Consider the following 18259-nt stretch of genomic DNA (forward strand, 5'->3'; position numbering starts at 1 on the left):
AGGCCAATTGTGCTTCGCCCCACAGACCACGGCCGGTTACGAAAGAGCCTGGGACTCTGATGGCACAGCTGGCGCTGCAGTACAGCGCCCTTAACCACTGCGCCACCCGGGAGGCCAAGTGTTTGCTCTTTATAAAAAAATCATATCGCTTTACCTGCCTTACTAAGGAAAACAACTATATATCTTATAGCAAATACATGTTTCTGAACAAATCATTGTGCTGTTTTGTGGACATTATGGCCAGGGCATGCTCGACTTGAGGTGGGCACTCCTCCTTCACCACTTTTTCCCGGTGACGTAATGGGCCGTAGCCCGGTTTACCCAGGTTCAGTCTAATCAAACTCCCCCATTGGCCGTGTTTGAGATCATCAAAGCCCGGTTTGTATGGTGGGTAAATTGTGACTGGCCGATCTACAAATCATATTGAGTAGTTATTTATGATGGAAGGTGATTTGTAGATTGGTCAGTCTCAACTCGCCTTTCAAGTCGGCTGCAATGTCAAACGCGCCCATTTACTTTGGGGGATTCGGCCTGTATAGTTTTAGGCATAGAGATCCTATAACTTAGATAATGCTAACTTGTAACTACGACTCTTTTTTGTCATGTTGCTAGGATGGAAATGAACAAGCTCTTCATCTGCAACTGGCTCAGCTCTGAGGGTTTGTTTACAGCCAGATATCAATATAATGAGATCTCTTCCCTCCCACACCAACAGAACACAGAACAAGTCCAATTTAAGTTTTTATTAAAAAAAAAAAAATCAAAGAAATGAACAGAAATAAAGCTTATGTAACAATCTATTGAAAATATTTTTGGCTTTAACAAACACTATAAAACAAAAACACAGAGGATGGTTTCTTTAAACTGGACATATGTTACCACTGGGAAATGTGTGGCACATGTAAAACAAAATAAAAAATTAACTCTCATATAGATATCTCTAAGAAAATCTTTTATTTCTTCAAAACGATCTGTACAAAACATCTTTCTTCATAAATTATTACTTTTCAATATAACTTAATGACTTTTTAACACGATGGTTGATTAAATGAGCATTTTTCTTTCTTTATGAACCTTTCCAAACCCTTGATCCAGACGCAGTATGGCACTTGGTTCAGACATTACTAGCAGCATAACCCTCACAAGCACTCGACAGAATTAGTTATCACTCTCAGGCCTTACACAGAAATCTCAAGTATAGTCACAATGGCCCTTTACTTTGGTAACTCAACTCAAGCTGACTGCAGAGGAAATTCTGCTGCAAGTCTGTCTGGACTGACAAAGCAACAATGATGTTCTCAGGAGATGTCAGAGATCCAGAAAATACCACTTTCAGCCTTAGCTTTTGTTTGTCTTCAACCACTTTTATTAGCCTCTGGTATGTCTTGTGATGAAAGCAGCAGTTCTACTTTTGAAACTATGAAACTTCATGTCTGAACACAACTAAAAAACGCTCAACGCACAATTGTCCTCAAAATGATTCTAATAATATATCATAATTAAAAATTAAAAATAAAATTTGTGAAGAAAATCAAAAAGTATTAAAAACAACCTGAAAGAAAACAAGTGTATATTGCCAGCTCCTGAGCATGGCGTTTGGTCTGGAAGGGCAGGCTGGACCTGCTAACCTGGCCCAATACAGAGGAGAAACGAAACTCTGAGGTAGATAACTGGTCAGTCTGTCCGACCATCAGGCCAGAACACGGGCTTCTGGAAGACAATCAATCATAAAGCCTGTTCAAATCTACTATGATAAAAATAATCAAACTTTTAGCAATAACATTATCTGTTGCACAATGTCAAAACAGATAATTATACGATTTTTTTTGTAATTTCATAGTTTCAAACTGCCTTCTTTGTATTTCTAACACTGCATTTTCCATTTTTCTGTAGTGATGAAATCAGCGTGTGGCATTTGTTGGATCCAAATCGTCCTTCAAGCTTGTTTGTGTCCATACTTTCATAAAACGTATGAAAACTGAAAGTAAATGTACAAAAAAAGGCACATTTTCCAAACTGCAATCTAGTCTGGCAAAAAGTCAATCACATCCCTGTGAGAGAGAAATTACACTTTCCTCAATTTACTAGCTCAGTTCTTTGGTGAAGTAAACTATAATTGGAAGTGCCGAGCTTGTTTGTTTCCTATCAAAGAGCTAGGTGCAATAAAATCGACATTTTAATCTCCGTTTTTCTCCAACTCAAACTCCATGTTGTACGTGAAGGCTTTGATAGTTTTTTTTGCACAATAATATATCCAAGTTTGCCTGTTTGCATTTCAACTGAAACTGAAAAAGAAACATCCTGCCAAGCTGACAGAGAACGACAATCTCCCAAAAAAGACACAACCACGCCCTCCCTTATTCCATCCCCACCCCAAGAAGTTCATTTTAGGCTAATCTACAACACCAAGTAATTGAAAGGCAAAATTCAAAATGTGATCATTCAGCAGGATATCTACCACATTCAACAACCAAAGACCTTTAAGGCCCTCAGATAATACAAACATGACATCCTATTCAAAATCATCATCCGATTCAGAGGGTCGTTTCACTCGAAACATTTTTTTCAAATACTTCTACTTTAGATTCATTTTTAGAGGGGAAAAGCAAAACACATACAGATGTAGGATCTTTATTTGAGCCAGTTTGCTACAGCAGAAAAAGAATCCAGCAGCAATAGGAAATGTGAATTATTATGTGGATTATAATGAATGGACGTTTTTGTAGTGGTTAATATAATTTTCAAAAGGGAAATTACAAAATGGAAATTACACACTTTCAGAAGCCTCTTGAAACCTCAAATACACCACAAGTTTAAAATGTCCTGCATTGCAGGAAAGTTCTCTGGCAACAGGGTGATCAAATTAAGATCCTACATCTCTAAACACAGCAGATTTTATAAGCTATACTCAAAGAAAAAGCCCTATTTAGCTGATTTAAAAGGCAATAGCTCTTAACATTTCTTGCTCATTTCTAGCCTCGGAGGTTGCCTATACAGCTACTGTACGGAAATTTTTTAAGGCAAATTGTATGAGACAGAAAGATCAATCTAGATCACCAAGATAAATCACTTTACAAGAAAAAACAATGAACACGTCACCATAGCAACACTCACACAGCAAGCACAAAACATCATTTTCAAGATGTCTGGCTAATAAATCTTCAGAAAAATCTATTTCAGTACAAAATAAGAGAAAAACAAAATTGAAATCATAAACAATATTAACAAAAGACATCTTTACTATCATGCACCTTAAACAACAAGTCACATGATCCGCTCTAGGTTCTTGCATCCATGTGACAATCCTCGGTAAAAAATAAACATTCTTTCTTTATTAAAATACAACTATTTTTTTATTCTTTTTTTTTGAGAATTATAGTATCCTTCGATGAAATGAATCGCTTATTTGCACCTCATGGAACTTATAACAGAACAGTCTCACTTGTTTTTCTTATCACAAACAAAAGGAAATCATTGCGGAACCTGTGCAAAACTGGGATAAATCCTAACGCACAATCCATCACCAGAGGAAGCCATGATTGTTTCAGCTGTCATACAACTCATTCTTCTGGGCTCCTACCACACCTGAGAGGACACAACCAAGACAATCAGATGAGTTCAACTCTGGTACTAAGTGTCTTTCTATCATATGAAACATCTACCCACAACCATACAGGTTGGGAGCATTGGCTCCTTCCATGGCTCTGTCCCCAATGTAACCATATACATGGGTCATTCTATAGAAGTGGTGCAAATTGGGGTTTGGAGAAGAAAAAATATCATGTTTGTATCCTATTTTTCCCAAACTTTCAGCACAGATGTCTTACAACATATGCCAGGTAGACATACGCACACAATTAAACAATAATATAGAATATTTTACCTGAGTTCCTTACCACCCCATTAAATTTGTCACTACCGAACCATAGTGAAAAAGTTGCAATAAAGGGAAAACCATGCACAATAGTGATCATTTTGATTAACCTTCAATTACAGACACATATGAGAGATTGAACTTGCATATCAACTTAAGAAAATAGTAAAAAACAGATTTTTTGAAACATGATTTTCTAAACCTTTAAATTTAGAGCAGTATCATCTCTATTATTCTCTGTAAAATGTTCAATGTTGATGGTATGAATCTGAAACTAGCTGATTAATTGAATGACTTTATTACTTGTATATCTAATCATATTGTTAGATGTTTAAATTATCACTTTACCAATCTTTATTTTGGCAAGATAACAGGCATTTCAGTGTCAAGTTTCAATCATAAAGATAAATGGAAGACTCGTTTTAGTGTAGACATTGCCATTGACTGTTTCCACCATTTAAAAGTAGTCAACTGGGTTTGGATTCCTATGTGTTGGAAGCGATCAACCAATGATCAGATAGCACTGTCTTCCTCAAATTGGGTTGCCTATGGTTTAAAACCAAAGAATAAGGTAATATCCAGGAACCACGACCAAGATTTATAACAGGAGATCGGTCCCAAGGTCCAGACCCAGACCTAGTGAGCTGAGTCCATGACAAGTTAAAGATAGAATTTATGTGGTCTTTAGTGGTCTCAAGACCACTAGATCTGAGAGTCCATGGGCCCTTTCTTTAATTATAAGAGACTCAAGTAGAGTAAACTCGAGTACAGTACGGTACAGTAGAGTAGGGTACAGTATAGTAGAGTAGTGACGTGCGGTCAGGGTTGGGAGGGTAGACCGTGCCTACCCTGTGAAAATGAATTAAAAAACAACTGTCATGAAAAATTAATACATATAAATATTATCAATAATAATTTTGTTCTTTTCATGTTTTTTCTTCACGATAAAATGGATTTCTGAACTAGTACCTCCCAAATTTGCGGTGGTCTACTGCAAAATGTGCAAGGTGGCCAGAGGAAAAGCAGCCTTGCCTTGTGCCTTTCTCCCGCCCTTCAAACTCCAAACTCATTGCAAGACATTGAAATGACTTGTGCATGCGTGTTTCTACTTTATACTCCCAGCTAACGGACACCGAAAAGCAGGCAGAGAGCTTCGCTGCCTTCCATGTGTCAATATCTCCCATTCATTTTCATTGCATTCAAATAATAAATGCGCATGCGTACTGGAGTAAAAAATGTAATGGGATAGGCTGGAGGATTGGTAGGAGGATAGGCAGGAGGATAGGCTGGAGGATAGGCTGGAGGATAGGCTGGAGGATAGGCTGGAGGATAGGCTGGAGGATAGGCTGGAGGATAGGCTGGAGGATAGGCTGGAGGATAGGCTGGAGGATAGGCTGGAGGATAGGAAGAGCTCGCTCCTGCCTATGGACGTCACATGTCATCTGCCACCTTTTTGGCATTTACGTTCGTTTTACTTCTAGCTAAAGTAAGCTGATCAGGATGGCTAACATATTGCATCTGAAACAGTTCTCTAGCAAAACAGGGTGTGATAAGGGAGGGAAGAACAACACCTGGGTTTAGGGACCTATATCAAAGGAAGGGACAGAAACGAACACGATTATTTCAATCTGAGTGGTATCAACGCCCAGAAAGACTGTCTCTGTGGCTGCGCTGCTAGCAGTGGACTCCGCTTCCCCCGCTTGCTGTTCTCCACCAGTGACAGCGTGTGGATAAGAGCCGGATACTGCGACTAGAACAACTTTTCTACAGCACTCAACAAGCACGAGAAATCTGTGACTCATATCCAAAGGCAGATAGCTTTTAAGACATTTGGCAGCTCACGGATAGATCTGGCAATGAACAACAGAGATTGAACATCAGCATGCACAATGCAAAGCTAAAGGAGATTTTGAAAGATCTAGCTAATTAATGCTGCATGCTGCCGAGTTGGCATTTTTGTGGTAATGATGAGAATGCCAGCTCATCAAACAGGATCAGGGGCAACTATGTGTAAATATTACATGCCATAACCCTTTGAACAGTTAGCAACCCATTTTTTAAATTTAACCAGGCAAGCCAGTTAAGAACAAATTTGTATTTACAATGACGGCCTACTCCGGCCAAATTCTAAACCAGACGACGTTGGGCCAATTGTGCTCCGCCCTATGGGACTCTCAATCACAGCCGGTTGTGATACAGCCTGGAATCAAACCAAGGTCTGTAGTGCTCCCTTTAGCACTGACATGCAGTGCCTTAGACCGCTGCACCACTCAGGAGCCACAGTTTTTCTTTCTGCTCATGGCCTATGATGGAATTTTCAATGAAACTGACACGCTTTTCCATGTTCTGCAGAACAAAGTGATGGATATGGGTGTCTGCCGTACCCTCAGCGACACATTGAAAGCACTGGAACGCCAGCGACAAGACTTTGATCGTTTCTATGAGAGAGTCAAACAGAAATGCAATGAACTGGGCCTGGCAAAAAGCGAAACTCATAGCAAACAGCCAATCAGTGTAGAGAGGGGGTGAATCTACTACAACATACGGGACAATATCAATGTTCAGATGTGAGCCAGGTTTGACCACTTTGGTGAACTTAATTTTGTTGGATTTAAGGCTGATTTTGTTGGATTGTACAGTTCACAAACAATGTTGTTGTCCTATACTTGTATTTGAGGCCAAATCAAAAATTGTAGAAAGACAAAAACACTTCAAAAACCCCACCTCAAACTTAAAAAATTGCTTGCTATTTCCTCAGAGTATGATGTGATACTCCTCAGAAGGATGAGCTGGCCAATCAGCGGTCTGGAGGAGGATGAGCTGATATTTTTAATGACGGTACATGTATGGGATCAATATCTTACCAAATGTATTCACAAATGTAAATCACCAATTCACAAATGTCACTTTCCACAAATGTAAATCACCAATCCACAAATGTAAATCACCTTCCACAAATTGAAATCACCAATTTACAAATGTAAATCTCTATCCACAAACATACACCTTTTGATTTGTATTTGTAAATCGATATATTGCATTATATATTTTTTAATAACTGCAGATACGCAGGTCATTTCCAAGGGCCTTAAGTAAAATGACTGCCATAAAGACAAAAAGTTATCACGCATAGAAAGCGATTTGTAGTCATAGAAAAAAAGTTGATCCCATTGATGCTGTTGACCTGGATCACCGGTTGCTGCGGAAAAGAAGGAGGTCAAAGAGGGTGAGTGTAATCGGTGTGAAAGCTAGTTAACGGTGCACGCTAATAGCGTTTCAATCGGTGAGGTCACTCGCTCTGAGAACTTGAAGTAGTTGTTTTCCTTGCTCTGTGGAGCGACGGGTACTGATGCTTCGAGGGGGACTGTTGTCGATGAGTGCAGAGGGTCCCTGGTTCAAGCCCAGGTTGGGGCGAGGGACAGAAGCAAGTATGTTACTAAGTCTGATCCTATATCCTACACCTCCCTTCTACATGCCTCTCCTGGGGAAATGGTTAGAGGCCTCAGGGATACTTATGTTTCCTTTAATCCTCATCGTCCGTGCAACATGAGACAGCGGATGGATTATAATCACTTACAATGTATGACATATCCTTCACATTTAGTGGTGCCATCACACTGGCCCGTTAATTCAACTACTTGGGTGATGAACCGGGTTGAGTAATGTAGGGCTAGGGTTTCAATTATTTACTTTGGACATACTATGGTTACACATGGTTAACATATTACGGTGACCATACTATAATTTCTGCAGCCTTGAAAGGCAGGCATCAACATGGCCGAACTAAAGGCTGCCAGCGATTTATAGAAATCGCTTTCTATGGGTACAAACCTTTTTTCTATGAATATAAATCGCTTTCTACTGAGTGAGAAATTTCTTTCTTGTGTGAGAACTTTTGTTATACACGTGAAAACTTTGTCTTTTTATTGTTGTCAAATCCCTGCCATAAATCAGGTTACCTAAGCACTTCCAAAATATGGAGTTGCAGGTTTGCCATATCTGTCATGTTTGCTCATATCTCTCCTATGCGCAAATCTTTATGGCAGTCATTTTACTTAAGACCCTTAGAAATTAACTGCATATCTGCAGTTATAAAACAATTATAATGCAATATATCGATTTACAAATACAAATCAAAAGGTGTTCGTTTGTGGATAGTGAATTGCATTTGTGGATAGCGATTTACATTTGTGGACAGCGATTTACATTTGTGGAAAGGGATTTACATTTGTAAAAACATTTGGCGTGATATTGATCGCATATATATGACAACACCACTCTGTTGATGGGGTATGCCTATTAGTGTTGCATGGTATACCGAAACATTGGGAACTTTTTCAATACAAGAGCATGAAAAACGGTCCATTATTAGAATTGTTGTTACTTTCGGTACTTCTGTCAGTGTCTCACGGGTCAAGTCTATCTATCAGCGCAGCCGATGTTCCCCTTATACCGCATCTTGCCTGGTCCACTTACAGTGCAGTCCACATTACACGTTGGAGGCGATGAAACAACGGAGCTCCATTTATTTTCAAATTGAGGGAAGTGAAGTGGGCGGGGGATCGTTGGGCTCTCTAACTTTTTTTTTTAGGCTAACTTTCATCGCTTGCTTACAGCTGAAGCTAACATCAATTCACTACCCTAGTAACTTACTTTGTTTGTGATAAAATGCAAACCATAACGCAAAATATGTGGATGTCAAAGCTGACTGCCACCAAAACTTTATTAATTCACTTAATCAGTCTCATTCTCACGTCTCCCAAAGATGATCTATTGCCTCATCGAATCGACGGACCTCCCATCCTCTTGCCTTGTGTATGATGTCATTAGTGGTTAAAGAAACAGCGCACACTTTAATAAAATAAATTATAATAATTTTAAAAACCCTACTACTTTTATGCCAATGTTGTTGATCAGTACAATACAATAAATCCCACATGGAAGGGAAACAGATTGTTTTTAATCTGTAGCCCCATGCAAGCAGGCTCAATAACTCAACGCATGCACACACTCCTATTGAATCTGCATTCATCTGTATTGTGAACAGGCCTAAGCTACATCTTGATTTACCCAGTTTATCAATAGAGATTTACCATCCAAATAAACGATTACCATTATGTTGTTGTGTAGTTAGATTGGTAAAAACAAAGTCAAATTGACAAAATGATTGTATAACTGATTCATTAAATACATACATGGATGTCTCTAAAAAATGTTGATGTAAGAAATTCCATGTCATGAGTTGAACTCAAAAGATGTATTGTGGTGGTATCGAGTATTGTGATACCATGCCTGGTATCGGTACCAGAGTCAAAATTCTGGTATCGTGACAACACTAGGCTTTTTAATAAACGTAAATTACACTTTTCTGTAAGGAAAACTAGTTATAGGTCATACTTGATATTATAGGTTGTACTTGATAGTTATCTGGAAACAATGGGTAGTTACTTTAAAACTCCTCTATGAGGGTCCCCCCTATCCCTACGCTAACTTTGCCACTGCTTCTGAAAAAAATCAGAGGGGAACACTGTACAGTATAGCACATTAGAGAAGTCTTTGTCTTGGCCAAATAGATGTCAATGTTTGGGCTCTTGGAGAGTTGGAGCCCCCTGCTGACTATGCCTCTCAACACTCTATACTTTTTCCTGAAGTGTTCACTTGTCCACTACCCACATGGTAGTCCTCAGCTCAGTTGGTAGGGCATGGCACATGCAACTATACATGGAGATAACCTCAATGGCGCTGCCCGTCACATAAATGGCACAGATACAAAGATGAGACCTCTATATATCGCTATAGTGTCAATTGTTTCGGATGTGACCATTTTGGTTTGGCTGATTTTGGACTTTAACGAATCCCCAAAGGTAACATATGGCTGGCTATCTTTCATTTGGACAGATGTACATCCCAGCAAACCAAAACCATACTTGATATATTAGATATTTGGTAGTGACACTTCTTAAAAATACATGAAAGATTTACCAACTTGCTCACACATTTTCTCCCTAATCTTTGCAGACAGACTACTCATCATGTGGCCATGATGTGCAATCCCATCACTTGTTGATATTTGTAGGGGTGTGGCTTAAGGCACATTAATTCCACAGTATTTGAATGTGTGTGTTTTGGTAGTGACATTAAAAGGTGGGACATATATGTTTAAAAATAAACAAAACGACTAATTAGATCAGCATCTTTCAATGTAATAATAGAACAACTCAATATGTTATATTCAAATAACAGTGTGAAAATCACAAATTACTTTATAGTCAGGGTTTGGGACAGCCACCTCTTAATATAAATAGTGGTATAAACAATGACTTTGTACTACATTACTTTAACAAATATGTGTGTTATTGCCTTGGATTGAATTAGAACATATCATGATGTCCCAAGTTTGAAGACTTAACTGTTTTGTTTTTTTAAATAGTTTTTTTTTGTGCGTGGAACTGCAATTTGCACCACTTCTGTAAAATTCTGACCAGAGGACTATGTGCACTAGGGCACTATATATAGCGAATAAGGTGCACCCCATTCACAATATAAGACACTGACTGTACCTCCGTGTTACTTGGTTTGTTGGTAGGTGTAAGGAGAATGATCACCGGATGACTCCATCTGTTGTTGCTGACTGTTGTCCTGGAAGGAATATGAAGACTGGATAAAGCTCAACAGCAGTTTATCATCTATAAATACATCAATAGTTATCTATGTGAATGACTTCTCTTACCTAGTGTCTATAAACAACCGAGTAGTGCGTAGAGCTAAAATCTTATAGCTATAATCTTATACCTCAGGTACTTTATAAATAGTAAGTTAATCACAAACCTCCACTGCAACATTTGCCGTCTGCATGTGTGCATACTGGGGAATATAGGCTCCTTGCATAGAGTTTGCAGCCATATACTGCACAAAGAAGGAAATAACTGTGTAAGTATAAATCCATCTAAAATTCTACTTCAAGACGATAAACAATACAGATCCCAACATCAAATGCACTTCTGGGGCCGTATCTATCAAGTGTCTGAGAGTAGGAGCACTGGTCTAGGATCAGGTCCATGTATTCTTATTCCTGATCTATTAGCCCAAACTGATCCTAAATCAGCACTCCTACTCTGAGATACATACGGTATGACCCTTGCTCTAATTATGTAACACATGAACCCACTGTGGACCTAGTTGACCCATTCCCCTCTTACCGTTCCTGTGCTGCCCATGGAGAGGTGACTCATCTGCTGAGTGAGAGGGCTCATCATGGATGTAGGCTGTAGTGACATAGTATGGTCCATAGAGGGCGATATCACCGCTCCCTAGGATGGAGAGTGTGAAGATGAGAGCAGAGCAGCAGAGGGTAGCAGAGGCATACAGACATCCATAGATCCTCTATTTATTTGCACTTATAACAAGTAAATGCAATACAAACCCACGGTTACTACCCCAAATATCTAAATGACCGAAACAGGAGAAAGGGAAAGAGAGAAAGAAGGACAGACTGACTGTGTCCTAAATGGCACCCCATGTCCTAGGTAAGTGCACTACGTTTTGACGAGAGCCCGAAGGGAACCTGGTCAACAGTAGTACACTATAAAGGGAACAGGGTGCCATTTGGGATCCTGTTCAGTCTCTTGGCACTAGTCAGGGCAGACAGGTGGAGGCTGGAGAGGGTTGCAGTAATACCTAGATGAAATCCTTTTCCTTCGTGAATCATTTATCGTTCCACCAGGGCTTGCCCTGTGTTGGGTTTCAGACCAAGAGGGAGATCAACTGAGCTCAGTGTGTCGGACTTCATATCCTGTATCCACATTACAAGGTAGCTGGCCATTCTGGCTTTAGAAGTCACTGGATGCCTCTCAAATGGCACCCTATTCCATGTACATTGGACTACATTTGACCAGGGCCTATATTCCTCTGGTCAAACGTAGGGCCACATTATAAGGTATTGGGCGCCAACTGGAACACAGACACTGACAATCCTGGCTGATTAACACTGAAAAGGCTAGAGGCACATGGGGAGGATTATTTGTAAAAACATCCATTGGGAACCGCTATTTCCTTGTGAAAATGAGAAATACTTTATTACAGAGCAATACTTACTCAGCTCCCAACCATCTGTTAGGAAATACAAATGGAATCAGTCATCAAACACACGATGTTTGAAGTGTTTCCAACTTGTCGTGTGGTGAGCAACACCAAGGGAGCCAGGCATCCTGGTGCTAGTATTTTTGTCAACACCGTAGTGCCAGTAAATCGCAGAGCCCAGTCACACACTGTACTGTAAGTGTGGCATCATCACCCTTCATGTCCCTTTCCACATCCCCGTTTCTCCTCTTTTTCGAAATAACACAAAGCGAAGGGAACAGCTGATTTATGCATCTGACCAGAGTAAGGAAGAACAGAAGAGATAAGATGGAAAGGGAAAAAAGGAGAGGAGAAACATGACAAAGTGAGGGAGGAAAGAAAAGGACAGGAGATGTGAGGAAAGAGGCAGTAGAGTAAAGCATGGCGAGAGAAAGGTAGTGTATTTGATCTTACTGGGTGCTGCATGATGTAGGGCTGGTGAGTAACCCAGGAGGGATTCTGTACCTGGAACATCACACATACACTCTGTAAATATACGAGCACAGGGCAGGCACTGGGAGGGAGCTATTTCAGGAGCTCACACGCCTCTGTGTTTGGCTCAGCACTACAGGACTGTGTCCCAAATGGCACCCTATTCCCTATGTGGCGCGCTAAGTTTGACCGGAGTCCTGGGTCAAAAATAGTGCACTATATGGAGCACAGGGTGCCATTTGGGACGCACACCTCTATACTAGGCAGTGTCAGAGAAAGGCCCGGAAAATTGTCTAAAGACCCCAGCCACCTTTCTCTCTGCTACAGCACGGCAAGCAGTGCCCGGAGTGCCAAGTCTGGGACCAAAAGGCTCCTGAACAGCTTCTACCCCCAAGCCATAAGACTGCTGAACAGTTAATCAAATGGCTACCCGGACTATTTGCACTGACTCTCTTGCACTGAATTTATACACACACACACACACACACACACACACACACACACACACACACACACACACACACACACACACACACACACACACACACACAAACATAGCTCTGAGAAAGGCCATAGTGACCTCTCACATCCCGAACCACAATCCTCCAAGGAGAACACTCCCAAGTGTCATAAAAGGTTCATAAATACCTGGTCAGTTACAGAAAATGTGTATTATGGGTGTATATAATAGTAACGCTATTCAAAGTCATGCAAACCCATCTATCCATTGAAATTGAATGAGGTAGATGCCAACCTGGTACGTGGAGAGAGGGGAGATATATGGAGACATGGACGTTTGAGAGATCATCCTGTTTCCGATGCTGTACGGTGACACATAAAATCTGTAGAAGGAAGTTCAACTGCTTATAAAGTCCTACAAGATAATAGGAACACTATGGATTTGTTGCAGTGGCTCTTCTTACCCATTTTGCATAGCAGCTGTGGTGGGGTCGTACGTGAGGGTCATTCCAGCCTGGGGACATACAAAATAACAGGAGCTAAAATGAGACGTGCTAACCTAATGAGAGGAGCTAACCCATACCCTGAGGCAACCTACACACACAAACACATCTCCCCTTGACACCTGTGGACTAACTACTGTATTTACACTTCGTAAATCTGTCCGTTTTTGGTATAAAATGTAACCTTGACGCATGTTCATTAAAACTGGAGCCAGAATGCCCGCGATAGATGTGCTCCTCCATGTACAGCAATTCACACTCCATCCAAAATGCATGCTGAAACGAAAGGGCAGCAGCACTCACCAGTCTAGCATCGCCGTCTCGAGCCCACGCGCGGCTGTTTTGCACAAATTTATTCTGGCTTTGCCTCTTTTTCTGCCCGCCGTCAGCAAACTTGCACAGCAAGGGCTCCGGTGGCGCTGGAGAGAGAGAGGGGGAGCGAGAGAGAGAGAGAGAGAGAGAGAGCGAAAGGGAACAAAGGCAGAGAGAGAGAGAGAGAGGGGCTTCACAAACGCTACCATAGTATGCACGGTGCTGTCTGCATTGCTTACTGTACTGTCAATCAGGCGGCCAGCTCTTGCTGAGCTTGGGAGTGGGCTTTAAGACGCCCGGCTGGGAAACACAGACATCACATTTGGCAGCTGCGGCCCTGTAATCCCCGTCCTCTCCTAAAGGCAGCAGGGCCAGAGGACACGATTTGAGTCAAATAATCCAATTAAATAGCTTAGAGTGGGAAAGAAGGCAGGCAGCTCTCTGGCCACACAAGGCAGCTCTGCACTCTGCCTCTTAGTGCTGGGTCTATGGGGGCCTTATAACGTTGGGTCTATGGGGCCCTATGGGGGCCATCACCACACACATACCCAGTACTATCAGTTTGACCCCTCGCTGTATTACCATGCTTGACCCCTCGCTGCCTGACGACTCAATGTCTTGGTTCTCATCCCAATGAACCGACAGGCAATCCACCATTTACTGTAATTTGAAGCTATTTAATAAAAGAGCGAACCCTTGAGAGCAGTGCTGCTGCTCAAAGAGCGAAAATAACAGATTTGTAGAAATCGGTCTCTTACCAGGAACTCCAGGTGGTGTCTTAATAAACTTCCCGTTGAAGTGAGAGATAACGGCATCACACTTATCTGTCGACTCCATCCTGAAATATGCAGGTTAAATGAAGTTAAATCAAATCCACGATATATACTGCAGAATCACATGGTGGCATCTTACACTGCTTTATGTTTAATTAAGAGTGAACACAAATGCAGGCGTTTCCATAAAATGTGGTTTATTTTAAACATCAATATACTGGACTTTCATCTCGGTTGACAGGTCTTAGAGTGCACTTGAGGTTAGTGATGTCGTAAAGGGACTTGACAACACACCCTCTCATAGACAGACATTCCTATGATCCTATGTTGCTAATTTGTCAATCAAACCCTTTTAGATTGGCCTGGTGTCCTGTTATGCGAGCTTGAAAGGAGGAGGCCCCGATTAACACTATAATTACGCCCTTTTCAACAGAATGCATGCTCTCTCCCTTTGTTCCCTTTCTTTCTCTAACGTTCTCTCTCTCTCCCGCGCCACCAGAGCCCTTGCATTAAACCTTTGTCGTCCCCTAGGATCAACAGCTAACCACACTGTGTTCACTCAACCTCTCTTGTGAAAAACTGTATTAAAATAAGTGGAAATACAATAACACTTTATTGCAAACAAATGGGCTGCCGCTATAGTCAATCCAATGGGCACACACTGGTTGAATCAACGTGTTTCCACGTCATTTCAATGAAATTACAACGAACCAACGTAGAATATAAATTGAATTGACGTCTATGCCCAGTGGGAAGCCATGTATTGTTGGGTATTTTGATTATGTGATATAAATGTTAAGCCTGATCTCAGATCTGTTTGTGCACTTGTAAACTCCATTGCTGGCCTTGCCAAGCCCAACATACATTTGCATAACAAGGAGTGACAAGGAGTTGGCATAATAGCACAAACTCACGCTATCAATTTCTGTCATGTGGATAAAAATTTTAAAAAATCAGGAATGTGGGGTTGTGACTCCTGTTCATTCTACAACTACAGTACGTGGTCATTTAGAATAGAATCAAATAGAATAAGTTCATTTTGAGCACAGTATGCCAGAGGCTGACCTTGCAAAGCCCACTCCTCTACTGGCTCCATTGGAGTCCCTCAGTATCCGGGTAGAGATGACTTGCCCAAACGGTTTCAGCATGTTTTCCAGCTCCTGCTCGTCCATCGACAGCGGCAGGTTGGAGATATACAGGTTGGTGGGGTCTTGTTCTTGTTGCTGAGTGGTGATAAAAGACAGGACACATTCAAAGGTGTTAATGACCACCACACACCTGGAAAAACACCAACATCTCAATATTTCCAACTCAAATCTCTTTATTGGCATTCATTTCAGTTTCAGGCACGGCAGTTGTGAGGGAGGATTTTGGATTCTGTTTCAACGTAGTTTATCCAGAGGTCACCAGAACTGCTTACACAGTCATATCCCATGAATAATTCCTTCTCCCTGTCTGAGTCCTAAATTGCACCCTATTGCTTTCAGCGCACTACTTTTGACCAGGGCCCATAGGGCTCAAAAAGTAGTGCGCTGTAGAGGAAATAGGTAGCTGCTTTTAGCAACGCTGGTGTATTTACACTAGCCTTGCACGCAATTGTGGGAAGCCAGAAGTTATTATTAATATTATTCATAAACAGACGTTCCATTTCTCTCTGCTTACCTCAATCCTGTACGTGTGCCATACTGTATGTGCACAAACAAGGAATAACTTGTGGGTGACTTATTTTTGACATGGTAAGCAGAGAGTAAGTGGGTTGACAACAGACCCACGTTTGGAAAGTCTGTTTAATAATACTTTCCTTTAGAGCGGTGGTCACACCAACCTTTTGGTGAGTCAAGGTCACTTTCGGACTCAAAGTGCCGAGATCTACCACTCAGATTATTATTATAATTTTTTTTTTTAAACATGACTTAAAAAAAAACGTAAGCCTATGCAACATTAACCAATTAAAAACAGTACTGTAGCAATGAGGTTTGTGCAGTAATTTATAGGCCCAATACATTATCACTGCATATTGGCTACGCTTGAATTGCCCTGCCAATGATGTTGTTCTCAGACCATTTTGAAATTATATATATATATATTTAAAAAAAAGTGGTATATAATCACTGGTAATTGATCATTTGTTGTATTACTTGTGAGGCATAGCTGACTGAGCATAGTAATTAGATTTTTTTGTTTGTTACTGGACTGATGGCCTGCATCTGATGGTCAGTCTGAGGGGAGGGAGGGAACAGCGGCGAGGCTGTCTCTCATCCGACTCACCCTCCCTCCGCTGAGAAACAGGGGACACCGTCTTCCAGGTGATGGTGAAACAAGTCGAACGGCATTATCTTTGCCTCATGCACCAATTCATGTTGTTACTCCTATGAGCAGAGAAAGTAAAATATTCCTCAATATTAAAAAAAGACACAAACCGCTAATAATAACAATGCAAGCTTATCGGAACACTTTGCTGTGCTTATTCATTGCAGCTGCAGTGCTGGTTATACCGCAAATGGAAGTAGGGAGAAGGCATTTTATGGCTTATAAAAATGTTGAACAACGTTTGGGAAGTGCTGAATAACAATTTAAACGTACGCTTACTCATAAAAAAAACGACAGCTCTTTTCTGTATTAGCTGTCTCTCTGTAGTCGAGGTTTTACAAGTTTGGAAGTCTTACAGCATCAACTTTGTTGTGCGTTCAAGGTTTCTTTTTACAGAGTCTATGGCTCGAGGAAACTGTACAGGCACGGTGATCTGAGCCATCTGATTGTCCAGCGGCAGGCCTTATAGTTGCACGTGATTTGCTCTCTGGGCCTGCCTTGTAGGTGGAGTTCTACCTTCAGACATATGAAATGGTTCCAAATGGGAACACTTATGCCTTCCCCGCGCTATGGCTGCTAAATCAAGTGCACCTACCTCCGACAGCGCGAAAGGCTTTATCGTTGAGTTCTTCACAGAAATGTTTGGTGTTCGATGAGGAATGTCTTGGAGATTGCATTGGTGACCACTCCTTGAGATAGTTTGTCTTAAATTCCCCCTGTTTTAAGGACCGACAGTCCAGCCCACTGGCACAGTAAGTTGAAATTAAATTTGATTTCACTTCTGGCTTCCCGTGGACTGTTCCGTTTAAATACACCAGCGTTGCTAAAAGAAGATGGGGAATAGGGTTCCATTTTGAATGCACACTCCGAGACCCATCTGACTACCGTGATTGGGTTTAACCCTGGCCATGATGTCTTTCTCCCGCTTTGCCATCTTTGTCTTCCTGTGTTTTTCGCTAATAAAGGGTCACCATGAATAGTGATGAGTAGTGATTTGCATGCAGCCCACGGCTGGTTGAGACCCACATCAGCTGATTTCTTCCTGTATTTCAATAGCATCAGCAGAAACATAAGACACAGTTACGGGTACCCGGGGAGCAGCCTCTCCCCATTAATATTCATCAGCGTCCTGCTGTATTCAGAGCCCAGCCGAACACTAAAGTAATACGCCGACAGAAAAAACAACATCCAACTATTTAGGAACAATGAATTTGGCCTCACACAGAAAAGAACAGCAGAGCAAAGCCGCATCCAGAACATGTGTTGAATCAGAGGGGTTGGTGAGGAGGTAAAGGTGAGATCGATGGCTCGGCGAAAGGGAGGAGTGTGTTTCAGCACTCAGCAGCACCAGGGCTCAGAGTGTGTGTGTGTGTGTGTGTGTGTGTGTGTGTGTGTGCTGCTCTAATAACTCTAAAGAGCTCTCTGGAATGGAAAGAGGGGTCAGCAACACTCCTCCCTGTTCACCACACAAACACACC

The 18259-nt window shown here is 41.3% G+C and overlaps 1 protein-coding gene across 7 annotated transcripts in view; it reads right to left on the reverse strand.

Moving 5' to 3' along the window:
- Nucleotides 1-728: 728 nt before the first annotated feature.
- Nucleotides 729-18259, reverse strand: part of LOC135547177 (RNA-binding motif, single-stranded-interacting protein 1-like) — a 70158-nt gene continuing 52627 nt past the window's right edge. For 5 of the 7 annotated variants that reach the window (XM_064975929.1, XM_064975930.1, XM_064975931.1 and 2 more), the window contains exons 5-14: nucleotides 15537-15694; nucleotides 14457-14536; nucleotides 13690-13805; nucleotides 13348-13397; nucleotides 13179-13266; nucleotides 12407-12457; nucleotides 11074-11184; nucleotides 10703-10780; nucleotides 10435-10513; nucleotides 729-3585 (exon numbers count right to left, since the gene is read on the reverse strand). In XM_064975929.1, the coding sequence (XP_064832001.1) occupies nucleotides 10442-10513; nucleotides 10703-10780; nucleotides 11074-11184; nucleotides 12407-12457; nucleotides 13179-13266; nucleotides 13348-13397; nucleotides 13690-13805; nucleotides 14457-14536; nucleotides 15537-15694 (804 nt within the window). In that variant the 3' untranslated portion in view covers nucleotides 729-3585; nucleotides 10435-10441. The remainder of the gene's footprint in view (nucleotides 3586-10434; nucleotides 10514-10702; nucleotides 10781-11073; nucleotides 11185-12406; nucleotides 12458-13178; nucleotides 13267-13347; nucleotides 13398-13689; nucleotides 13806-14456; nucleotides 14537-15536; nucleotides 15695-18259) is intronic. The other 2 variants (XM_064975934.1, XM_064975935.1) reach the window with 1 other exon arrangement.

Source organism: Oncorhynchus masou, chromosome 10 (genome assembly GCF_036934945.1).
Source record: "Oncorhynchus masou masou isolate Uvic2021 chromosome 10, UVic_Omas_1.1, whole genome shotgun sequence".
Lineage (NCBI taxonomy): Eukaryota > Metazoa > Chordata > Actinopteri > Salmoniformes > Salmonidae > Oncorhynchus > Oncorhynchus masou.